The sequence below is a fragment of the Salvia hispanica genome, chromosome 4 (assembly GCF_023119035.1).
Source record: "Salvia hispanica cultivar TCC Black 2014 chromosome 4, UniMelb_Shisp_WGS_1.0, whole genome shotgun sequence".
Taxonomy (NCBI): Eukaryota; Viridiplantae; Streptophyta; class Magnoliopsida; order Lamiales; family Lamiaceae; genus Salvia; species Salvia hispanica.
In genome coordinates, this window is record NC_062968.1 from 33143281 (window position 1) to 33170687 (window position 27407).

The 27407-nt window shown below is 35.6% G+C and overlaps 1 protein-coding gene across 5 annotated transcripts; it reads right to left on the minus strand.

The window, feature by feature from the left end:
• Positions 1-1093: 1093 nt before the first annotated feature.
• On the minus strand, positions 1094-14998 carry LOC125222883 (E3 ubiquitin-protein ligase PRT6). 5 transcript variants are annotated; one of them, XM_048125740.1, is made up of 21 exons: positions 14665-14998; positions 13096-14148; positions 11167-11821; positions 10625-11084; positions 10388-10528; positions 9309-9552; positions 8521-9234; positions 7830-8030; positions 7545-7682; positions 7003-7472; positions 5489-5540; positions 4783-5413; positions 3950-4158; positions 3338-3873; positions 3146-3250; positions 2930-2996; positions 2733-2810; positions 2274-2342; positions 1787-1898; positions 1596-1716; positions 1094-1336 (listed from the first exon to the last, which is right to left on the minus strand). In XM_048125740.1, exons 1-19 carry the CDS (start codon positions 14722-14724, stop codon positions 1824-1826), a joined length of 5958 nt encoding a protein of 1985 aa, XP_047981697.1. In that variant the 5' UTR covers positions 14725-14998; the 3' UTR covers positions 1094-1336; positions 1596-1716; positions 1787-1823. The 5 variants fall into 5 exon arrangements, with proteins under 5 accessions (XP_047981697.1, XP_047981699.1, XP_047981698.1 ...); XM_048125742.1 differs by having other exon boundaries at positions 4783-5025; positions 5299-5413; positions 7003-7682; XM_048125741.1 differs by having other exon boundaries at positions 3338-3621; positions 7003-7682.
• Between the last annotated feature and the right edge of the window lie 12409 nt (positions 14999-27407).

A 27407-nucleotide genomic window follows, 5' to 3' on the forward strand; every position in this document is an offset into this window, starting at 1 on the left:
TGTCATTTATTTTACGATATTTACAGAAAGTAATCTTATTTCTAAAAATAAAAAATTTCTCTCTTACATTTTATCCATTTGTTCTTCCTTTTCTTTTAGTTTACTAATTTCTCACTAAAATCCATATTGTCCACAAAAGAGATTATATTTTATGGTCTAAAGGAGTATTATCTATCTTTGTCTTAAATTAAAGTGTCCCATTTTAAATTATCCTGATTTCCAATAAGTGCATTTCAAAGAGGTAAATATATGAAACCTTAAATACTTTTTTCCAATTTGGATTTCAATTGTATGCATGCATTTATCATAGTATACAAATGTGATGATAAGTTTTTATTGGATTAATTGCCTATAAAAATCATGAGTTTTATCAAATACCGGTTTATTTCATACTGTACTACTTATAACACCAAAATTTTACACATGTGCATAAATTTAACTTCTAAATTGCCTCTAAAAAGGTTATCATGAGATAAATTCGAAATTTTTAAAACTTTATGATTTACTATTTAAATTTTGAAAAATATGGGACCAACCAAAACTTAATCAAACTTTATAGCTTTACAAGCGATTAATCCTTTTTTTATCTCGACCTGTGTAATTTGATTATTGTCGATACTTGTATAAAAAATCAGAATGAACATTTTAAATGTTAATATAATACTATTAATTATTAATTAATTAAGTACCTAAATCGAAGATGAATTTGGTAACAAGAAGATTGATTAGCGGAAAATGCAATTAATTAAAAATCAACTAATTTTTGTGCTTGAAATGAAAGATGCCCATTACATCGATTAATCCACCAACACTTACTGGATTGCCAATGAAAATCAATTAAAGTAAAAGCATGAATTTAAGGGGGGCACCATCGACGACGAAAGTAGACAATAATCAGACCATGGACATCGCGGAAGATGACCATAGACGACAGTGGAAGCTGACACCTTCTGGCCAACTACATCAACAATCCAGTTCCAAAGATAAAAATCAAAATCAACCCAAAATATATCATTTGCAATTTATTGTACATTAGCCCATAATTAGTAGTAGTAGCAAGATTTTTTTGGGTTTAAAGACTCAAACAAGTGGATGGCAAAAGATTCGTACATTCAAATAAAGACATCCATACACAATTTACAGAAGGGAAAAAAAAACCATCCTCGTCCCCAAATCCACACATAGAAAGTAGAGAAATTTCTGTACATGAGACATTATATATTCGTATATATCTCTCTACCGATCAGGAGTATATCGACGTTCACCAGAACACCACAGCCAGTAACGCATTCCAGTTGGAAGATAACCACATGTAAATAGTATCACGATATATAACCTGTGGGAAAACATGCGCATCAGACTACTAGTAACCATATATTGCCAACACCACCACCTCAACGAAGAACACGACAAACAGCAGGCATTTGTTGTGTTATTTATTTTCTTAAACGAGCAAAGAGTCTGCGTTGCACAATTACATGGATAATCACAAGAAACTGCTCAACAAAGGTTACTCTTTCCGCTGAACAGTTGCGAGGAGTTCCATCATTTTAAAGGATGTTGTCATAATCCGACAATTTCAAACAAGCTTTTACCTCTATATCAAGTCTGTACAGTTGAGTATCAAAGGCTGCCACTGATTTCCTGATCTTGTATTGAAGCTCGAATCATGAAATTTAGATAATCTCCGATTCAAGAATCTGAATGCTATACTACCTGCAATATTCAGTCATATTTAGGATCAACACTACATTTCCAGCTAATAGGGAATATAACAAAAGCTGACCTCATCAGAAGAATATCTGGTTATTCACATCCACGGCCTAAAACATGAAAAAGGAACCGATTGTTGTTTGTCGAAGCACCTTTGAGCTTCGATCAAGCCCATGAGAAGCCACCTTAAACAGCAGAATCATGTTACACGATTAATAACAAAAGTAATAAAGACTTCATTTAAAGAAAACACAACACTATCACTGACGGAAGAAGGTGACTCTAAGCACATCAATGGTTCTTGGCTATCTTCTGGACAAAGACTAGAAAATTTCAGTCTACAAGTTCTGCCTTCACAAAATAATTTACTAGATGAACAGCATATTGAATTCGTGGGTTAAATTCTTCTGAGCTAAATCTGGAGGTTACATAAAATTACAATTCATAGAGAAACATCAACTCACCACCCAAAATAACAAAGCTCAACATCGCCATATTTCTCAATAATTATAATACTGACATGAGATACGAACGAGTCAAAGGACAAATTGCCAGTATACCATATGTGTTAAGGCTGCATATCTTTCTTGGCTTAGAAACAGTGGCTTCCCCCGATGCATTTCAACATCCTGCAAGACGGTTGAAATTAACAAATCAATATTGGCTATACAAAGCATAACCACCCTCGCACGATAAAAAATATGTTGCCAGGTGAAAGTGGTTCTTGCTCTTAGCTGGCGTGATAATTTACATAAAACAAATAAATTTAAACCGAGTGTTTATTCAAATCATTAACTAAATCGTGAATAAGAACCATAACTTCCCTTCAGCTTAGTTCAGTAGTATCAAATCAAAGTAACGCAGTATCACTCAGATAAATATTCAATGATATAGTCCATCATTCGGTACAGGAATCATTAAAGCACAAGCACATAGGACAAATGGAGTCAGAATGTTGAATTTATGGGCATAGCGAGTCCATCAACCCAAATCAGAGGCCCACACTTCAATATATTTACCTCTTCACCAAATGCATCCAAGTAAGGAGAAGGCCAAGGCGCCTGGCGTGCAGATCTCTGAAGCAATATTGTGGTCCTCTGAAATAAATATTTCACACATTAGTACCCTACCCTGAGGATACTAAAAAACAACCAAATAAGAGATGAAAAGGCATATTAGCAGCATGGGATGACAAGTTAAAAAAAATAGTACATACTCTAATTAGAAGGAAGACTCCGATGCCTGCACCGCAATCCAACGCATGTGTCTTACAAGTGCTTGCTCTTTAAAAAATAAACGCAACTTGAGTAAAAGGATAAAAAACAAATAAAGATGCGCATGAATGATCAAAACCTCTCCCCATACACATGCACCCTAAAGACCAAAATAAGGTATAAAGTACACAATGCAATTGCAAAACTTGAATAAGTACCTGCAGCAAGTTTTCCAGTTTGGAGAGCATAATGTACCACAAAGCAAGCACAGTGCAGGCTCCTCCATCAAAACTCCACATGCAGGGCAACACTTCCTAAAATACCTGTTTTAACCAGTCAGCCCAGGGATTTTACCAAAAAAACTGGGGAAACAAATGCAACAAAGAAAGAATAATAAGTCATAGCTCAACCTTTGCAACAGATCATGGTACACATGAGGCAAAAGCATCAGCTTAAATGGGACTGCTGGAGTACATCTCAAAGCCTGAGAAGATTTATGAGCTTCAAACACTTCACAAAAATGGCCCACCCATCTGGAAGCTGTTGATCTTGATACTTCATCATTGATGATGATGTCCAAGGTGGGAATATCGAACATCTTCTCCAGTTCCCCAACCTCCAGAAGCTCTTCCATCATATTAGTTACATACTCCATGTCATCAAGTGTACATGGAGATCTATCCCAGGCATGGGCCTCATCACCAAATGGCATCATGTTAGAGGAGTTTATTAATTTCCAAAGCAGGGCACATCTTCGCAAGTAAGGAAATGTCAAAATGCGAATCGAATCATAGATATTATGTGAAGAATTAGCAAGGTTGGACTTGAAAAACTTCATAGCTTCTTGATGCTTCCCAATCAATCGGTGTATGTCAGACATTAAATTATCAGAGACCTCCACTTCAGTTTGAAAGCTTTTCTGTGTGCTATAGCATGCAAGTATAGCCTATCACACGAGGTGGTTAAAAGTCATGCACTGCAGCAAGTATGATCCTATTAAATCCAAAGAAAAATCTTGATACCTGGGTGATGGAAACAACATAGAAAACATGTACAAGGGACAAATAAGATTCCTTGCAAGATAGGATCGGCCATGGAAGACAGAATAGTGTCCACATAAATGATGAAAAGGCATCATGAGCAATAATAGGTTCATGTGCTTGTCTCCATAGTTGAATATCAGGATACTCTGCTTCCAATTCAGCATTTTCCAAGATATAAAGCATAGTATCTGCATGTCATATGGGATGATAAGATACTACAGCAGCCCAAATTAACACCAAATTACTTACAAGTGCACGGACACGAAAAACCAGCTATCCAATCATGCATACCACACACACACATAGCTTCACCACATATTGGGTTTGGGTCCAGAAAATCTTCATCTGGTTATGATAATCTATATATTATAATATGGAGTTCATACACATACAATCACTAAAGAAACACGAAAGCACCGCTTAGCTTTGGAATATATGTCCATCAACCGCAAGTAATTAGAAGCATTTGATAAGGGAGAAGAAGTAGATGCACCCGGACCATCCTACCAAATCATATTCATATTGGTAACTATTCAAGCAACAGAAATATTATTTGCTACTATATATATCACAATTACATCTTTTACAACAGAATTTCAAAACACCCGATAAGTGCTACTCCCCAAATTTTATTATTTGCTTTGCAACATCAAGTAAATGTATTTAATATGTAGCGGATATAAGAATCCCCAAAATTACACAATAATCCAGTGAGTAGATATACAGGTCAAAACTGCACTTAGAACATCAATAAAAATGTCTTCCCATCGTGGTATCTGAAGAAAAAAAGCAATAAACAGACAGACTCATACCTCCATGCTGGGCAGGAAAACTGGACAATCCATTTGGATTAGTACCAGGCATTAGGGACTTAGCAAACAGCTGGATCCCTTGAAATCTTAGTAAGACAGCCTGAGGAGTTGTCTTTGTGCTTTGAGTAACATCTAACAGCAAGGATAAAATGAAACCACTGGAAGAGTGGAGCTCCTTGTATAAAGAACCAATGCTGTAATTTGGACTCAATGAATTCTTTCTAGATCGAGCTGCAATTTCAGCTGAGATAAGGGAGTACTTCAGCGTGTCCCATATAATCAATGGATGACTTACCCTACCAGTCTCTAAAATCTTAGCTTGTTTAGGATAATACATTGCACATAACAAACGAATGATAGGTTCAAGATTTGGCTTTATCGTTAACTTTCGTGTTGGTACAATTTTTAGACTCTCCTGATCTCCAGCAATATTTGCAGCTGTTTGTAAGAGTGATAAAGCATCTTGGAGGCGAAGAGAATGGCCGGTGGCGGAGAAATTTAAATGGCTACTCACACCTGTAAAATTAATGGTTGAACCAGCAGGCGGCTGAGGTATCCTTGTTTTATCTCCAGGCAAAACTGGCAGTACAGAATTAGCAAGTCCCCGACACACCGGACAAAGGAACTCACCCTGCCAAAACATGAGAACATTACCAAAACCATCTTATTGTCAACAGCCAAAGTTCAGAAAATAGAAAAACTCTACCTGTTCTGGATCCACAATGTGGCCCCCTTCAAATACAATTCTTCTATTGAATCTGTAAAACATGGACAGGAAATTACACTCCTATTAAAGGCAAGTTTATATGCCAATAGAGGTACCAAATGAAAGATCAATCACTAAGACTTATGAGGAATACTTATAAGCTTAAACACACTGGGCAGAAGAGTGACTGCTTTTCTAAAACAACATTTCTGGTGAGCAGTGAAATCCAAGATGCCCATCCAAAGCATATAAATAGATTTCACAGGAATCTGAGACCAGCAGGGGTGCACCTTAATTATGATTAGTATTACATCATACTTTCATTCTTCTCATTTGATAAAGAAGTGTTATAAGAAAAACATCGATCAAGAAGGAAATAAATGAACTATCCTTCGATGAGTCACAAGAGGAGCGAATCAGAAAAGGTTAATGATTGTTAGGATAATATCCCAAGGAATGTATCTGGGGGGGAATATTAAGGGACTAGTTGATCTAGAAAATAAAAAATTGGAATACCAAGCAACCAGATAGAATAAATAAGAATGCAACGTCATACAATGAATTACAGAAATGGAGAAGGGGACCTGATTGAACAGCTGGAAAACAGTTTTCAGAGAAAAACAAATTCGAAGGGCCAAAAATTGGTAGCAGGTTTTTGCTATTACCAAACATTTACAAAGTGGCACTTTCTAAGAAGATATTCAAGACCCAGGATGAAGTTGAAGAGCCAGGCTATTGGTGTTCAAGCAGCAATTCACTATCAGAATGAGAGCATGAAACAAGATTAGAGACCTATTACATTGCAATATGATGTTAACCTTTAACTACAACCAAGAGGCATTGTGAAAATGTAATAAACCAACTCCGGTAAACAGGCAAATATTTTTGTCACCACAGTGATGGAGATTAGAACATTTGCATGAGAGAGATGGTCATCGACCTCAAGTTATGTACAAGAATTAAAGAAGTTTCTATATCTCCATGGACTGTATGTTAAAGGTTCCCATGATGTGAAAAGTAGCAAATCACATCCAAAATTATTGTCAGAGAAAGACATGATAACCAGGTGTAGTTCAATAGCAAATCAAGATTCTAATCATAACAAGTCAAGCTTATGCAATTGAGACAAAAGCTACAATTGTTCATAATGCAGGTTTTTTTTTCCTTATGTTCCAATCTTAACAAAAGAATTAGTTATTGAAAATCATTTGTATTGTTGTATCAGGTACTTCCTGTCACATACAAATAATCCAGAATATGATAAGAGGTGATTTACTAGTACTACCGTGAAATATGCGCTTCCATATACATAAAACACTAAGAGCTATGGTTCAATCTTTATCCCAATGGTTTGGATGAAAAAATTTAAGCAAATAACAGGATTTTAACATGCCTAATTCATCAATTTCTTCAAGTTAATACTCTCAGCGATCTGTCAATGACTCAATAATAAAGGCAAAAAGTGTGTTTCAATGCTGAAAAGAGGGGAAGAAGTGGGGATCATATAGGTCTACCTCTCCCTTAGTGATGATAAATAGCGATCCAGACATACTTTATGCACAGCATGTCCACATGAAGAAACATAAATTCCATCAGCATCAGTGGGACCAAAATTATCATATCTGGGATGCAGTACACCAGGTTTCAATTTCATCCAATCGCTGCAAGAGCCGTTCTCTGAAGCCAAGGGGTTATCCCGTGGCTCTTTCGACAAACCAGCCATGTATTTACCAAGCAGAAGAGATTCGGAACAGCCGCTTCTTTTGCTACTGCTTACAGTGGTTGAACAATTTTCAGCATCTTTGCGAGAATCAGAACCATTTGTACTGGATTGGAACCTTCTTATTGACAGATACATGTCCTGTTCCAATGTCTCAAAAGATGATGTTTTGCTCTCCCTTGTGTCCTTCAAAACAGAAGGTAGTTGAATATTCTTAATGGTAGGGAATCGTGCTTTGACATACTCCGTAAAAGCATTCACTTCCTGCGGTTGTCCAGTAGAAGCAAAATCATTTAGAGCACTCTGAACCATATTTTCAAACTGAGACAACGAGACCTCAGAGCTATCAGGGAGACTGCTTTGTGATAAAATATTGATCGGGGTCTTATCATCCGAGACAAGCTCTTTACCAGACCGGCTAACTCGATCCCATAAAGGAGGGCCATGTTCAACCAAACTCAATAGCCTGGATTTCTTCATTCCAAAGTAATATAGAGTCAGAATGACATCATGCTAGATTTATTTAATGTTTATTAGCTTAAGGTTAGATGGTGTGCACTGAAATCATAAGAATCAATTAGAATCTCCATGACAAAAATAACACCAGATACATTCACTTACTTGGAGAAGAACCAAGTATGATACTGGATTCTTAGACTTAGGATCATGGCACAGGGAGCAGGTTACTTGAGCGGACTCCTGGGTGTCATTACTAACTTCAGAATCACATACTTCTTGGTCGGGGTTGGCGTCTTCCATCTCATCATCTTTGCTGGAATTAAAGCTCTCCAGAAACTTGGATTGCTGGGCTCTCATCTTTTCCTGTACAGGTTTTAGATATGATGAGCATCAGAAAGTGCATATTCTCCTACTTCACATAAAAGCATTAAAGGCAAACACAAAGACCGATGATTGTCATAAAAAATCATTGTAGGACTTCCGTAACTAGAAACAATGTCATTCAGAAAAACTCCATCTCAACTTTATTCAAGTTACAACCAACCAAACAGTTAGCACCAACAAAACAGCCATCAGATATTAGAGCACCAACAAAACAGCCATCAGATATTAGAGACAGTTACTGCAAAGATGAAAGAGACACACAAGTTGGAGCAAATAATCTTTAAACATAAATATCCCAAGTGCACTTATGCATCAACTGAGATAACAACGAACGGCTGGGTGTTTTCATATACCAAAAGACTCCATAAAAGTGGACAGCAGAACTTTCCATATTACCCAATAAGCATAGTACTAGTATTAAATTAGCTGACTCAAGTAATACATCAAAAACATAAATAAAATGTCTTACCAATATAGCAGCTTGTCTCTCACGAGACTTTGCTTTGCGTTTTTCACTATCATCTGATACATCCATGTCGCTAGCATTATCATTCGAAATAGATTTTGAAAATTTATTAGCTAATTGTGGTGCAAGTTTCTGCAATTTGGTCATGCATGCTGGTTCAAGTGCCACAAAGGCCTTGATTAAATCCATAACTACAGATGACAGATTAAAATCCCCAGCTTCCATGAAGTTTTGTGCATTTTCTTTCTCATGCATCCGCATCAAAATGACAAGGAGTGACAACAAGCTCTGATCACCATATTTGTTGGTAGGTATTTCTTCACTGGCAAATGCCAAAACTGGAATGATGTCACCCACAAAACAAAATGGGTCACCCAATTCTTTCTGCAATCGACAGACATCCAGTGCAAGGGCCAACAAATGCAATGCAGTTAATAGGACACCATCCGGAGCACGCGGGGTAGCAAGCTTGTCAGAGAAAACACCATAAAACAGAACTGCACGAACAATTTGGAGAAGTGTCTTACAGGTAGCTATTTTAGCTATGCCCCTGAGAGGAGGATAAATTTTTGTCCATCTAGGAAGTTGAGTGGACAATGCCGAAACATTACAAAACAACAAGTATCTCTCTTCTGCTGCTTGTTGATCTCTCAAGTTCCAGCGAGGATGATATAAATCAAGGTCCTTCCAGTATGACGATCTTAGTTTATACATGCCCTGAAATTACTAAAAGTCAACACAACTGCATTGCACTTTACACCAATGACAGACGTGATACTTCAATCTCGTACCTGTGTCATGCCAGATGGGTGAGAATATTCGGCAACTCTATCCAACACTTCTTGAAATTCGTCAGCTTTTGAAAGATCTCGAGGAAGAGACTTCACAAGCTGACTACGAGTAGCATCTCCAATAGCAAGCTTGTACACCAACTCTCTTTGTAAGCACTCTGCAGTTGTCAGCCCACAAAATCTTCGCTCTTTCACAATTTGTATCAGAAGAGTGAGCATTTCAGCAACAAGGGTCGGTTCATGCCTGAAAATTAAATTGCAAACCTATTTCCATGATTGAAACCCATGTTGAGGGCCACAGAAAGAAAATAATGGAATATACAAGCATGACACAGATAGAAAATAATGGAATATACAAGCATGAATTATCTAGAATTGTGCAAGCCTACAAGGGGGCAAGGATAGCAAATAGTGGAATGTACAAGTATGAAATTATCAGAAATTGGGTAAACCACTGAGCTAACGTTAATCAATATCATCTGGAAAACATCACTGCTTAAATACGTTTTTCATTCTCCGAATAATGTTAAGGAAGAAGCAAATACTTGTTAATATATGCTTTTGTAATGTCGTAACCTGATCACTATTAAGAAGGTAATACAGGAATGTTGTGTGAAATAGCGTGTCTCCCAATAGTTTTGGACATCAACGCCTAGTAAGGAAACACGAGCTCTTCGCTAATTGACTAGTTCAAGCTTTATACTTGCACATAAAATATATCTTCAGAGTTCAGACCATTCTGAAACAGAAATTTCATGCAACAGCGTCCACTCATTAAGTAGGAAAAAAATCATAGGTTCATAATAGTTTTGCTTTGTAGCATAAATTGCTGTTTGTAGTGCTCTACCACATCTTAAGCAGGAATAATCCCCAAATATGTGCCTAGGAATATTAAGTAAAACGAAGATAAGGTGAGAAGCATGTTTCTTTGTTTTGTACAAAACAATAGTAGAAGAAAGTCGAGAAACATTAGATGCAGCACATATACAAACTTGTTGCAGGGTTAATAGAAGATGATAGGAGATCGTTTCTCAATAAAAAATTGTACAAAAGAACAAGTTCAAGAAGAAACTACATACTCACTAGACTGATCAATATTGAGAGTGGTATAGTTTGATAACCCAAAACGTTCAAGGATTCTTTGGACAAAAAGATCTGGTGGAGCTAAAGCAGCACAACACTGTAGCAAGAAGAGATCAGGTTCTTGGCCTTGCTCCGACCTGCATCAGGAAACCAAAGGGACTAAGCAATTCCCAGATTATGGAAAAGCAAAGAGAATTATTATCAGTAATACCACCAGTTGCGGCAATACATACCAGCGGACTGCACGGTACCATTCACTAAATAATAAGGGAGCATCCCCATTACTGCGCCACATTCCAGCATGAACCTGTGCACAGAACACCCTTATTCGCAGGGGATGCTCCATGACAAAGGAAGAAAACCCACAAGGGTGAGACCCATCCAGAATCTGGCAAAGGAAATCATCATGTCTGACAAATGAGTGATCTACAGAAACAGAATCAGTACTAAGGACGTGCAACGATCCTTCACCGAAACTTTCTTTAAGTGCCCTCCGCAAAAGCATTGAAAGGAGTCGGTGCAGCGGAATGTGTACAGATATTTCCTGTGATCCAACATCATATGTGATGTCAGGCCAATCTGATAAACTCAGAACTCGCAATCCTTCCGGTTCGGAAGAACTCTCCCCTTCGATGATGTTATCATCAGTACCACAATTCCTTAGTTGTCCCATAGGCTGGCTACTGTCAAACCCTACACCAAGATTCAAGCCACCATGAGATGGTAAAAATATATTATTTTCTAAGAGCCTCATTTAAATTGGTAGGATAACTACCTGATGAAGTGGATGATTTAAATATGTGTCTGCCTCTTCTAAACCTCGAGAGAGTTCTTTTTAAAGCCAAAAAGTTATTGCCAGAGCCATCACTTGTCTTCAGAGACAAGGCACTGAGAGGACCCAATGTGTTGTCGAGTCCCAGCCAACTCTCAAGAGATCTCAAGCACTCATATACTAACCACAAAGCAGATGATGGAACAGGAAAATTATCAGCAGCCTTGACCTCATGGTCAACTGCACCCTTAACTGTAGTACTACTGACAGAGCTTTCTTGAGATAGCCTTCCTACTTTGGCATGTCTCAGGCTGTCTTGGTCTTCATGATGTTGTTTATACATGCTGATAAATGTTTTATTATCATCGTGAACACTGACTGAGAAGGCTCCAGCCACTTGAAGAGAAAGAATGCTAGATATGGAATGACATAAAACAAAAGGCAAATGAACATTCTCGTTTTCATCTTCTACGTGACTGCCCGTCTCTCTCTTTTGAGTGTTCATCCCTTGTACAGAAGCCAAGAGTCTCATCCAAACTCTAGCCAGATCTCGTCTGCGTTGGCATAGATAATTGGGTACAACAGAATGGCTCATGACAAATCTAATATCTTCAACCACGCGAATAGTAGTTTCATATAGGTGTGCCCACTTATTAACCTGCAAAACAGCTACATTTAAACTTTTCCCAGTCTTAATGAATTCAGAGTATCAGGACAAAGATTCAATAATACTACCATCTGCATACTTTAATTGCAACAGAAACTAGACCACAGATTGAGCCATGCCATTAATTTAATCATTTCATTCAGCTAGTGTGGAAACATAGGCTGGGTAATCAAAATAGTTTATAACTGTCTAGGACTTATAATTTTTAAGTTTCGCTCAACATCTGTTCACCAAACATTTCAACTTGGTTAAAGATATGCGGTAAGATTATAGAAGGCTTGACCTAACAAATTCAGCCAGGAGAGAAACTTACTAATCCATGTGTTTCCATCACCATTAGGTGATGGAAACAGGATTTTCCGAATTATAAGATAATTTTCCGAATTATAAGGAAACAGGATTTTCAATTCCCTTACTAAGTATACTTTAAACATAGTCATAAAGGTCAGATGCTTCATCTGAATCTGAGGTAAAAAGAATGCAAGTGACGGCTCTATCAATACAAGTATGTGGATGGTAGTATCCTTGACGTGCCATTTAAAAATACAACCCTCTGCATACTCTAAAACCTAACAAGCCTATTAATGTTCAATTTATAACAAAACCGTAACTATTTAAGCCCATGCACAAACGGGCTCAACTTCATCTGAAATGAAAGCACAATGAGAAACAGTAATAGAAAGAACAAGAAAATAACTATTAATTCGCCACTGTACTTTTTCCACGGGAATAACCAACCATGGTCGCTATCAGATATCGTATGGGAAAATAAAATGAGTGATAAGATAACAGCATATTTCCCAAGTTACAATGTCGTAAATCACTTCACATACTAAAATAATGAAGCACATGGAGCACAGATCATTGCAACAATTTAGAACACAATAACTATCCGCGACATGACACATGAGGGTATTCAATCAAAAAGCCAAGGTGAAGACCATCAACATCTCCAGAAATGCTTCAAATAGCATGCAACCCCCGAAAGCCATACTTATTGCAATCTATTAGGCCATACCGTCATACTTCATTGTACGTTAGATTTCTTGATTATCACCAAAGATGTGAAGCATCAATCATTTGATACGTATGTTTAGATTATCATCATCCTACATCCCTCAGGTATTTTGTCATATTTCACATATTTTCAATATGATAAGCAATCACTGTAGCAGACATCGGAAAACGTGCTGAGAAAAAAACTTGCTTGATTCTTATAACTTTATCCATGCAGTTCAGAATAATATAAGCACAAGAAAGCATACCAGCAGCTTTCCATCTTCACCAGAGCAATGAGTGAATATACTTCCCAAACATTGCAACAGCATACCTAGCAGATTCATTTCCTCTACAAGACGTGGGGTAAGAGTTGGTACAGTCAAAATTTGGACGGAGAATGTTGACAAAAGTGGATACTTTTTGAAAGCAGTGTCAGTGCCCTCATTTATGGCTGCAGTTACGATACATGGGTAATATAGTACAAAAACTTTAGAAAATTCATATTTAAATATTGGTTCCCCTAACATTTTGAGAAGTAGCTCTTGGAGCTTCGCAACCACACTAGCGTTCATGAACCTCTCAGACCTCAGCAGAACGTCCAATAAACCTGCTGAAGAATATACTCTCTGAGAAATAAAACTTAGCAAACTTTCACTGTGTTTACAGAAATCCAAAAGCATCCCCACCACACTGGAGGTCAGCTCCTCGGCACACTTTTCAGCAGCATGACCAACCACTCTAGGACTCTGTTCGGAGACATTTCTTGCAGAAAGTAATTTTTCTTTCCAGTAAGTAAGTAAAGAATCCAGGACAGGCCCCAACGATTCTGCAACATGCTTGGGGAGTGGTTGAATCTGCTCAGCACCTTTGTGCTTTGAACAAAATCCTTCACGTTTCCATGCAGTAATGTCCCCACAATCACAGCACCCACCACCAGTATATATGACAGAGTAGTCGTGGTCCTTGTGATTTCCATTCTCAAAACAAGGAACACAAATCGCACAAGTAGGGTCATGCTCACATGTCCGGCAGCGATATGCAATATCATTATTCCCCCAAACAGCCCCACAAACACCTCGCTCATTATCACTCATTTTCTCCAGCTGCTCCAGTGCCACTTGTGGCTCACCCTCAAACATCAACCACTGCAACCAAATTTCACTCTCGTGAAATGTATCAGTATCCACCTCCTCCTCTTCAGCTGGCAATATAGCGGAAACCAACTGTCCAACAAGGGATCTGTTACTCCTTGCAAATTCAACAATTCCTCGAGGTCCTAGGTTCAGTTTGTCCCTAGGAATATCCAGCCGCGAAAGCCTCTGGAATAAATAATGAAGAATTCATATATAAAATGAGGGATTCACGTGGACCTCTACAGATTCAGAGCAACAAGGAGCTTCCCTAAAAATAACTAAACAAAAATTTTTCAAAATAAATACTAGTAACAATTTAGACTGTAACTAGATCATTCAAAAAACCATTCATCCTAAATAACAATTTATTCCAAATTCGAGCCTCACTTGAGCACAAACAGATAACACCAAAGTGCATAAATTTTCACAAGTAACACAATCCCTCAGATGGAAAATTCAATATTAGAATTCATCACCAAGAGCTAGGGTTCTCCCTAAAAACTTCACGTTCCGGAATAATTCTCGTATTCTAATCATATTCAAGTACTACTACAAGATAACTAAAAATTCTATCCAATATAAAACACCAAACCCTTAATGACACCAATTACAGTTCAGCTGGCGCAAAGACTCCAACCACTAAAACGATCTTCACAAAACACCTAGCGCGATGAATTTGTCAACAGCAGGCGAAGTACCAACCTGAATAAGGAGATCAGAGTGCGTCACAACGGCGGATTCCGGCGGTGAATCAGTCGCCATTCGAAACAGCTTCCTAACCCGAGCGATGCAAGAACAGTTGTTAAATCCGCAGGTATCACTCTCCAGGACTGAAGCTCAGCCTCACTCCAGACGCCCAAACACATATAAAGAGGTGCCAGAAAGTGCATCAATTTTGCGATTCGCAACGAATAATCTAAAAACCCTATGCGAGAATTCGATGATCTTCCAGATTTTGGAGTGTGTGTTTGTAGATGGCTGGGTTTGTACGTGTCGCTGCTTGAGTTGTAAAGGGAAATGACGGTGTAGCGTATACCTCACTGGAATCGTGTGCATTTTTACATTTGTAGATAGGGTTATTTGTAGTATTTCAGTTTTTACAAATGCAAACAGAAAATATTCAATTTTATTTATTTCTATACATTTGTGTGGATTGGAATTGTGATTGATTTTCAATAAAAAATATGAGGGATTTTGGTAAATATATATAGTGGAAATTGGCGGTCAAGATTAAATCTCTCGTGATGTCAACTCTACGTGTACAAATATGTCAATCGGGTATACTGATGACAACTCGGTGTGTAAAATTAAATGTCAATCGAGAGTATTAACGGTAATAGGATTTTGTTATTTATAACCACTATTTTTTCTATTTAAAAAAAAAAATCTCAAACTTTGGACTCATATAGCAATAATTATCTTAAATTAAATTATTTTTTCACAAACATATAGTATCAAATTAAAAATAATTATATAAGGGTTCAAACGAGATTCTAATTATGTATAATTGGATGACAATATTTATTTGAAATTTCATATATTTCGATAATTAGTAGCAACCTAGTTATAATAAAATGTCAATCTAATCGATTTGACTTGTTAGGAAAGAAACTTAAAAAAAAAGATCAAAATGGTTGAAGCTAAAATCTAAACTCAACGGATGATCTTAGCGGTCCGTTGACCCCAAGTTAGCGGTTACCTAAGGTCCAACAACCCACTGTAAAAAGCGAGCCAGCCACGAGAATTTCCAAGAGTAGCCAGCGACCTGCTGAAATGAAGTCAATAGCCAGCTGAGTTCACGAGGCGTACGCCTGTCAAATTGGGTACCCGTGGATACCCGATCCAAAAATTTCGGGTACTCGATCCCGAATTTCTTAAAATTTAATACTCGATACCCTATCCAAATCTGATTTCGGGTATCCAGTCCCGAATAATTGGATATCAAGTCCCGATTTTAATTTGATTTTCTATTTTATTTTAAATTAACTACAATCATTGAACATGTTTATTCATTAAATAATTATTTCAGCCACTAATTTCCCATAATGACTTAATTGAAAATGTAACAGTTGATTTATTCCTCTCCAATAATGATCTGATTGGATTGGTAAGATTTTACGTATTTAATATATGCAAATAGAGTACTATTATTAAACTATAGTAATTACCAAATACGCCATATTTTGTTTTAAAAATAGAACTTAAATTCACTATAAATTACAATTAATTGAAATACAAAAACTATATAAATGGCCTGCACATTTATCTAATTATCATATTTAGCAAAGTCAAACACTAGCAAACTGGTTAAAATGTATATAATCTCATAATAAATACATAATTTATTAATTTTTAAAAAAATTGGATAATTCGGGTATACCTGATCGGGTATTGGGTAACCCGATACCGAAAATCCAATATTTTCAATACCCGATCCCGATCCGAAACCCAATTTTTTTGGATATCGAGTATCTATCCATTTTCGAATACCCGATATCCATTTTGACAGACCTAAATTGAGGTGGATGTGTGTAGCCCTAATTCGAGCAAATATTTGCCTTCGAGAGCTACAATTACTATCAAATCAGTAAACAAGCCCCCAAAATTATAAATACTTCTCACAATGCAACAATGAATAGGTCCAAAATTCAAAATCAATTCCTCGTCATTTTTCATCCATCTATCACTTGGAGATGAGATCAAGGCAATAGAGGACGGGAAGCTTCAAAATCGGTTTTCGGGTTTTATTTAGTTGTTATTTCAAGTGTAGATCATTTAATATGATTGTTGCTACTTTATCTATGAGTAGCTAAACAGTACTCCCTTCGTCCCACCATCAACGAGACGCTTCTTTTAAGCTCTCGTTTAGAAAAATGATACGCGATCCGTCCCAAGGTAATTGGGGTATTGCGCACGGGGTTTAAGAAATTATTTTGTTAAAGGTTAAAGTGGAAAGAAAACTAGTAAGAGAAATGAAGATAGAGTAAAGTAAGAGAATGAATAAAGTTTTTACTAAAAAGAAAATGATACTATTACCATGGGACAAACAAAAAGAAATACGACTCAACTATCTTAAGATGGATGAAGTATTTAATAGTAAAGGTGGAGAGAAATAATAATGCAGAGAATTAAGTACACAGTTTGTAATTTTATTCCTCGTAATTCAATATCTCAGTACTGATCATTGGCGATACTATCTCTACAGTGTATACATGCGGTTATTTATAGTGTTAAATAGATCATCAATCACCACTACCCAAAACATCAAGATATTAGGTGATGAAAAACTCACACATATTAACAAGTCAAAGTAGTGCATGACTATAAATTCCTCAAATATCAAATAAATCAACAAATACTCTTTGATGTTTGGCCGAAAGAAGAATGTTGATGTCCCGCCTCTAAAACTACGTTAAGATCAAGAGTAAGTGCAACATAAACCCAAAAAATGTGACAGTTGGAGACATATGACCAAGCTACAAAAGATTATGGGGCTAAGAACAATAAAAGTTACAACAGTTATGGGTGAACATTCGGGTTTCGGTAGAATTTTGCCCAAACCGAACCGAAACCGAAAAATTAAAAAAGGTATAAATTAATTTTTTTTTTGGAGTTAATATAGGGCGTTTATATATTAAAGAAACATACTTATTTATTAAATATGTATATATGTGTGTACAAATTCATATGCATCTATATCATATCATTTTGAATGAAAAATATTGAAGACACCTTTTAAGAAGTTATAAAATTTAGTTATAAATTAAAGATTCACTTATTTCGATTTAATCGATCGTTTCTCAGTTACTTATAAATTGAAGATTCAGTTATTTCGGTTTAACTGGTTGGTTCTTGGTTATCTATACATATATAAAGCCACAGTTTTGGTTGGCCCACTTTTCTCTCCAACTTTAATGAAATTTATATTGATCGTATCATATAATTTTTAGGGTTTTTGGCCTTAAAAACCAAAAACATTCCCCGAATTCCGGTTTTTCCCACGAACTATGAATTGGATTTTAAAACCACGAACTTTCACTTCGTTCACTATTTCCCAACCCGACCCTAATAACACATTTCCAGCGCAGAATTGTCCAACGTGGACAGCCGCAAAATTACTTGGACGTCGGTTTTTTTACCTTTAAACGATGTCGTTTTACACTCTATCACATTTAAAACACTACACAACTCTCCTAAACCCTAAAATTCGAATTGGAGGTCTGATTTTGTTCATCCTCACTTCGAATTCAGCCATCTCCGTTCCATCTCAGGTAGGCAAATCAATTTTGTGAGTTTACATTCCATCTTCGTGACTTATAAGGCTAATTTCATGCATCGGTTATAGTGTGAAAAGCGTTATAATTTGTTGGGTCTAACACGTTTCCTAAGCCAGGTGTGTGAAGAAAAATCGCTAGATCGAGGAAATGCTGAAGGAGATGGTCTAGCGAAGGAATGAAGTAAAGTGAGCAGGATTTAAAAGAAAAGAAGGCGTGACAGAGGGAGTCAATAGCCGAGGGCAACAAAGTCTTATCTATACCTCGTTGGGCCCCACTCCAACGCCTATATATAGAAGAGCATGCAACGCACATCATATCACTTTTTTCACTCTCTTCTTAGCTCACACACATTACACACACTTGGGAATGGGAGATCTGGGGTAGTCGGTTACGAAGGGTTACTTTTCTTTAGAAGTTTCGCAGTTGCAACACCGTCCGAGTGTGGACGAAGATACAATCTCTCTTAATTTCAGTTGTTTTACTCTTTTTGTTGTCGAACTTCACTTTTGGGAGTCGACTTGGTTGTTGATGTTACTCGTTACCTTTCCGCTTTGGTTGATTTGCGTTTAGTTGTTAAATTTCAAGTTGATTTACGTAGATCTCGCTGCTGGAAGTTTATTTTCACAAGTATTATGTCGATCTCTATTTTATTTTGATATTGTGGTGTTTGATATGGGAATTTGGTGATAGATCTGTGGTTATTTGACTGATTGGAGGTTGTTGATCGAATCTGAGACGATGAAGTGTTTCTGTTGGTTGGAGTTTGTGTTGGACGCTTGGATCCGGAGTGGATTTAGCGTCTGAGGTTGGATCCGAAGTGAGAAAAGGAAGTTGTTAGATGGATTAGAGTTTTCTTCTTGTTTTCTGTTTTACTTCGTCTAGCGTCTGCAGATCTGTTCAACTCTTCGTTGATTATACATTAATTTGACTTAGAATTTTTTTGCTCTGTTTTGATTTCGTTCATGTTGATTTTCTTAAGAGTTTTTACGCAATTTGGTTGTTGAAAATGATGTCGCTGTTAGTTAGTACGAGAGTTAGTTATTCTGCCAGCTTTTCGTCCGTACTCTGCTTTTTCAGTCATGGTCCCCACAGTCAGTTTGTTTCCTAGGTCTAGGTAAGTAGAGTAGTTCTCTTAGATCTAGTGTTTGAGTAGTTATTTTCTCGCAACGTTCTCTGCTATTTCGCTTAGGTCTAGTTATTAGCGTAAGAGTTTTTAAGATTCCCAAGTCAAGTTTAATTTGTTTTCCTCAACCCAAAAAAATGCGTGGCAGCAGCCAACACCAAAAACAAACTCAAATCCTTGAACATGAGTATTACGCATCCTTCTCTGTGGGATCGATCCCTACTTCCCTATACTAGGTTTAGTAAAGTGGTTGAGGGTTTTTGAAAGAAGTGCTCTGTGTGTCCGACGACCGGGATTTTCTGCGACCAACGAATTCCTAGACCGCGTGATCTAGTGGATTAGCTGGACCTAGGGAACCTGTTATTTCCTTTTGAACGCAATACGAACATAAGACGTACTTTTCAGTGACCATCCTCACAAACCATAGGTCGATTCCTTTCGTAAATAAGTTGTTTGGGGTGGTCGAAGTACAGAAGAATCGAAGCCACGCCGGCAACGAGGATGGGTAGCAACGCACCGCTGCAGTGGAGGCTGCACAAGGCCAGCAGCAGTGACAGCGACGGGAGATCATTGCGAGATGAGACCACGTGAATTGAACAGGATCTAGACGAGGGCGGAGGCTGGACGTGAGCTTCCCCGGTGGTTGCATCTGATCGTGAGGGCGGGCCGAGAAAGAGAAATGAAAGAGAGATGAGAACAGAGTTGTAGGCAGCGGAGGCAGGGACGCCGGCGATGGCGCTGAAGCCGCCGTGAATTCGGGTGGAGACGGCAGCGCGCGGCTGTGCAGTGTGCACAGAGAAATGGGGAAGAGATGTGGAGATGCTTATGTATTTTGTTTAAATATTTGTTTAAGTTGTGTTTTATGTGTAAAAGTTGTCATTTTTTAAGAAAGAAATTTTTTACTGTATGTAGTATTTTTCCAAATAGGATCCAAGTAATCACTTTAATGACAAATAGGATTAAAATTGACACATAGACAAACCGGGTCTGGCTGTTGACCCGCCGAGGGAAATAGCGAATGAAGTGAAAGTTCGTGGTTTTAAAATCCAATCTCATAGTTCGTGGGAAAAACCGGAATTCGGGAAAAGTTTTTGGTTTTTAAAGCCAATTACTCATATCATATAAACATTTATTTCAGGTTTTCATTGTTTTAATACATGAAAAGCAATTTCAAATTATAAAAACAGGTTTAAAGACTGATGTAAAGTTACAAACATGTAAGATCCAATAGATGTGAAACTGTTTTTAAAATTACTTCTTAGACGATAAGCCAAACGATCTAAACTGTCTAAAGTAAAGTGGTGCAATATGAATGACAGGAAGTTAAGCTGCCAGATTCTTGAATTGTGTGAAGTAAAGTGGTACATTTCACATTCCTTTATACATCTATCATCTAAAATAGGATATCTTTAGCTTTGGTCTTTAACCATTCAATCAACTGAATTCCTGCACAAAAACAAACGTGAGGTAGGAAGTAATAAGACCAAAGTAATAAGATCCAATAGATATATTAATAAGTCAAAAACAAACACGAGTGAGGGAGTAATAAGAAATCGTACAGACCTGATTTTAGTTGACTAATACAATGAAATATTTAAAAATAAACCTCAAGAAAATTAAATTGACAGGTATACACTTTAATAATTTGACAAATATTGCTTATTACACATGAATCCATTTAAAAACTAATTTTAATCCAATTATCCAAAGGATATATGTAATATCAGATTCAAATTCAAATTTCAGATAATGAGCCAAAACACACATACTCCTCTATATATAGAACAGAAGACAAGGACCAAATGCAATGACCATTTCAAAGTCCAAATCCCAACAATGCCTTCTTTGTTTACTTTGCTCAAAGATCTTCAACCATACACTTCCAAGTGGGTAATCAAAACTAGATGTTTTAGAGCATATGAAGTTGCTGGAGGAAGCAACAAGACAAATATAAGCTCCTTTGATTGTATTCTTGAAGATAAGGAGGTATACATCTAAATTTACAGTTTTATTATCAGTAATAAGATATTTTAAAGTTTTACATATTTTTATTGCAGGGGGCTCAGATTCATGCAAGTTTCCCACGTGATATAATCCACGTGATATAATGCATAAATTCAAAGACCAAATCAAAGAAAACAAAGTGTTATGAATTCGCGATTTCTTTGTGAATAGAAACCGTGTAACAAACAAAGTTACTACAAACGAAAACCGCCTATTTATGAACCTGAAAACTGAAGTTCTTGAAGTGGAAGACTTAAAATTTCCAAAACATGTCTTCCAGTTCAAGAATTTCAAGGAAGTGGCAGAGATAAAAAGAATTGATAAGGAGCCACTATTTGGTAGAATTCTTTTTACCTCTAGTGATTTTTGTTAAAGCTTTATACAAATTATATACAAATTTAATTTATTTATTGTCACAGATATAATGGGTGTTGTGGTGGATACTGGTGAAAGTGTAGGTTTTTGGTGTTGTGTTAATTTAAGGGTGTATCAAACTGAGCAGGATGAAAATCCCAACCTAGCTGAGTCGTTGGCACAACAATCGGAACTTGGTATCAAATAAATTTCCTCAACCCACTTCTACTGGCTAGTATAGTGGAGGCAAGGGTCGAATCCCACAGAGATGGACACGTTAAGATAATCATAGTGATAGTTTGGAAGGGTTTTGGTTAGCTACCACGCTTTTGGGTTGAGATTATACCTAGACATAAATTAAAAGTGGTACTTTACTGACCGGGTGGCGTGAAAGTGACCGACATGTGGTTGTGTACGTGAAAATAGGGGACAAGGTGTCTCAGAGACATGTGGAAAGTAAACAGTTACTAAATAAGGTAATATGGAATAACAGAGGATATGTTGTAACAGCTCGGATTTCTAGGGTACAATAAATACGGCGACTGCTACCAAGTCGGACTTAAAAGCACTAAGAACATAGGCTAGGGTTTCATTTAAAGAGATTTGACCAAGGTATTAAACGAACTATCAAAGCAATAAGTCAACGGTTTACTCAAGAAAATCAATGAAGAATAGATACCATAAACTATGATCAAAAGTCAAGGGTTTAACATAAATTCAACAAAACACGATATGTCTCGATCTTCTAATTCAAAAGGAATAAGTTCAAAACAACCAAATGATAATAATAAGTTTCTTAATTCAGCGGAAGCAACCAAGAGAAAGTGAAGCCATGTATGAAGACACGACCACACTCGAAGTTCAAAATATCCATCTTATTTAATTAAATTTGCTCAACACCCGCCAACGCTCGTCGCCGTTCAACCTGCACATAAGGAAAACACATGCAGGGCTGAGTATTTTGAAATACCCAGTGGACTCATGCCAAAACATTTTATTAATTATGTCACCCTTACCATAGTGAACTCGAGTTTTTGCAGTTATCAAAAGAAATATCATCGAGTATCACAAAAATAATTTCATAGACTGGCCAGTCAAACAAATTCCCCAATTTCCTCATCAATTTCCACAATCACAACATTTCCATGGTGCGACGAAAGTGTGGCCACACTTTTCGCCCACGAGACCGGCCGACTAGCAAGGACGGCTCCCGATCCCACTCGTGTACACTAGCCTGGTAGGGTTTGCGGCCCTACTCGGACCCGAATTCGTTTATACATATCCAAAGCCCTATAGCCCAATGGAGCGAACTCTCAAACTAGGCATCAGGCGCACAACATCATCAAAACAATCACAGGCATGGCATAACAGTTTAAACCACCCTTATACTATCAATAAAAGCTCGGTTCATTTTGGGGGGAAATCAAAGGGAATTCCCCCCTATTTTCAAATTTGCGATTTGGGGGGAATTTTGCAAGTGGTAGGCGCCAACTCACACTTCCATTCTTTGACCAAAAGTTAAAATGATTCCACCAACATCATGCATTAAAACCAATAGTTAATAGGATCATTTTTAATTGTAAAGCTGACTAAACATCACATCATATATATATATATATATATATATATATACAATTTACAATTTGTATGCATATGAAACCCATAGCATGAGAACGTTTTCCCACCTAAATAAAAAGTAGGTTTTCCCTCCCAAAAATAAGGTGGGTTTTCCCCCCTCCAAAATGGAGGGGTTTCTTGGAGGCAAAAAAATGGGAGGAAATCAGTTCATTTTAGAGTAAAAAAATGTAATTTAAAATTTAAAACCCATGAGTTATTTAGAAAGTTGCTCTATAAATATCAGTGGCAACAACACATATTCATAAATTGCATGTTCATTTCTCTCTCTTTCTCTCTCTATGATTTACTTTTTCTTCATCTTTATATTTATTTTTTATTTTAATATTTTGTTGCTTATCTTGACTATTTATATTTTGCAGATATTTAAGGTATGTGAATATTATCTAACATTTTTTTTTACATAAATTACAGGTTCTTATTTCTCTCTATACACTATTACTGTTTGTTTTATATCTCTCTTCATCTTCTTCCTTTTTTATTTCGAATAACTCATTGTTCATTAACCATTTATATTTTGCAGATAATTTAGGTATGTGAACACTATCTAATACTTTTATTTATTGTTGTATTTAATAATTATTGCATCTATTACATATACATGGCATAAATCTATACAGAATAGATATATTCCTCTTGCAACTTCTTCTCAAGTTTACACTGATTTACATAGCTTAACTCTTTATTGATTTTTAGTTTGTGTTTGTTTTGCAGATTATTGAGGTACGTTAGCTCTGACTAACATTTTTCTTTTTTACATTGCTTCACTTTGTATTTTTTGGTTAGTTGTCTGTGTTTATTATTGGTTTTTTTTTTATGATTCTAACTATTATATTTACAAAACATAAATCAATAGAAAACAGAATTAGATTTCTCCCAAGATCTTCTTCACACTGCACAACAAAAAAGAAAAGCATATAACTAAGAATAGATGAAGGCACCGACGGGAATCAGCATAGTCCAAAGCTTGCTGGAGCTGTCCAGCCATTTATACAGAGGAAGTATGAACCGAATAGGTGGGAAAGGGTGGAAATAGGTTGAGAGAGGAGAGAGATAGAGAGGGTTGATAGGGGCAAAAGAGAGAGAGTACTTTCCTAGGGAGTAGTAATATTTTTTATCCTTATGTGCATTTGAGTTGTCAGACATGAAGTATTTTTTATTTTTATTGTATTCATTCTTATTAAATTTTCTGGCATGTATTTGAGTAGGAATTTATTGGGAATGTATCCCCTAATATGAGTTTGTTGTTTCAAAGTTATTCATTCTTATCAAATTTTCTGGCATGTATTTGAGTTTGTTATTTTTATTAGGAATTTACGTATGTACTTGGTTGTCTAAAAGCCTCATAATTAGTCTGGTTGGAGTAGATTTAACAAAGCCTTGAGTCATCAAATTATCTAATGTAAAGTCATAAAAAAGATAATGTATCAGAAATGAGAAATAAAGTTGGTGTGTGACAGATAATAAGAAAAAATATGTTTATTTGTAGCAAAACTCACCTACTTTAAAGTGTTTATACATTCAAAAATATAATTAAGTAAAAGAAAAAAATATAAAAAATGATAAAAAAAAAAGTATGGCAATGAAGAAATCATTACTTTTAAATACCATAACTTCAACACAAGCAAACACAATAATCACAGTTATTACAAATTTAAAAAATCTTGCTGGATCAAGAATCTGAAAATAAATCAATTAAGTCACATTTCCATCAAAGAGCCATCACTAAGTTGATATGTGTCAGTACAGGGACATAAAGTTGGTGTGACAGAAAATAGGAGAAAAAGTTGAAGTATGACAGAAAGTTTGGCGTGTAGCAGAAAAGGTGTAGAAGAAAAAGAGTTGATTAATACCAACAATCACCGCATGGAAAGTAATGAAACAAGTAAAACTTGATCAATTAGCAAGTAAATCAAATTTTAATCCAATTATGCGTTGACATTTTTTACAACCAATTATAGATACAAGTATGTATTAAACGGAAAAAAATGAAGTCAAAACCATTATACTCTCTCTTTTAACAATATGATTATTTTATAACTTCACAAACTCTAACTATGTATATACCTACATGTGGGTAGTAGCATAACATTAGGAATACTCTTTTACTTACGCAGGAGACAATGACTAATGCTATAAGAATATTGATGTTTCCTAATTTTATATTATTGAGACAATATTCTTACGCATGAGACAATTCAAATCAATTTCGAAGTTCTTAATTTTATATTATTGCTCCGATTTTATTGACGATCATATTGTACCTAATTTTATATTATTGCTCCTAATTTTATATTGTTGACAATTCCTAATTTTATATTATTGATGATCATATGACAATTCCTAATTTTATATTATTGCTCCGATCATACTGACGATCACATTAATGCTTATATGATCATCAAAATTATCCTCGAAACATTAAAGCTTTGCTTTGATCATTTCAAATATTCTTATTGATGTTTCGACGATAATATTGTCTCAATAATATATAAAATTATAAAATATTGATCATTGTCGAAACATCGAACTTTCATCGAAATTATAAAATTTCTTTAGCAAAATTGTCTCATGTAGATTGTTTTACTTTTTCATGTAGAGTATTTCAAATTGAGTTTAGAATAAGAATTTGACTTTTATATAAGTTAAAAAAATGGAAAAATACAAACAAAAAAAAGGAGATTAGCATCGTGTGAAGATTCATTATTAGGTGAATAATGTTTCATATTGTTTTGTCTAATTTTTTTGTGTATTTTTTTTACACACAATTAAAAGGTGAACAATGAAATGTCATGGGGGTAATAGTATTATCTCAAAATAAATAAACTTTAAAAAATTATGCAAGTTTCAGCGACTTCAATTTTCTCTAATTACGCCTTAATAACGTTAAAGACGAACTCTATCTGTAGCGAATTTATAGCAAATTTGAAACAATTTAAATCAAGTTAAATGCATATAGCAATACGAAAAGAATGCGACTTTGCTTTGAATAATATAAATCAATTCACAATTTTGTATAAGAATACTAAAATTTATCTTTCTAATAATATTAAATTCATGTTAATTGGCAATACATACGAACCAATGTCACTTTATTTTTGTGGAATAAAAATCAATTCTAATAGTAGTACTATATAATGATATCAAAATTTAGCGTTATTAATAATACTTAATTATATATTCATTCAATTAATAAAACAGTATATCGCGTTGGGATTGAAAATATTGACAATATTTCATAGACGGATGGATTATATAACAATTCAATACTATATAATAGTAGTACTAAAGTTCACATGTATTAACAATATTACGTACTTATTTGATTACTACAAATATCATTAGTTGCGCATCGCGTCGGGGCTGAAGTGCAAATTCAATTATCACATGAATGTCATTTGACGAACAATTCTATGCGTTTTGAGCAAAATAATGATCATTAAGTGATCGAAGTTAAATCCATCCCTAAAAGGGTTTAGTAATCCATAGGGCTAGGTTGTAGTACCGACTTGGTAACATAGTTTATAAATTAACAACACTTTATAATGTACTTTTTGCTATGCAATATTCTATATAAAATATAAAATATTTAACTATATAATCTAAAATGTTAAATAGATGAGTTAAGAATATGTGATTTTTTTAGCGATGTTCGATCAAAATGTTCCAAAAATTAAAATTTAATGAAATTCAAATCACCTTAGATATTGCCCTATAAAATAAATTCAAAAATAACAAATTCATTGTTCATTGGCAAATAAAAATTTGCCCAATACAATTTATTTTATTGAATTTGTTATTTTTGGATTTGTTAGTTTTGGATTTATTGAATTTGTTATTTTTGGATTTATTTTATAAATCTCTTATTTCCAATACAATTTGCCCTATATATACAATTTATAGTGCAAATAACAAGCGTTTCTCAATCCCAGATTCTTATTTCTCTCTACATTCTTAGAGTGACTTTTTTTATCACCACCCGTGCTATGCATGGGCCATATATTTTACTCTCTTTTAAAATAAAAGTGGTTATTATACTATATAAGTGGTTA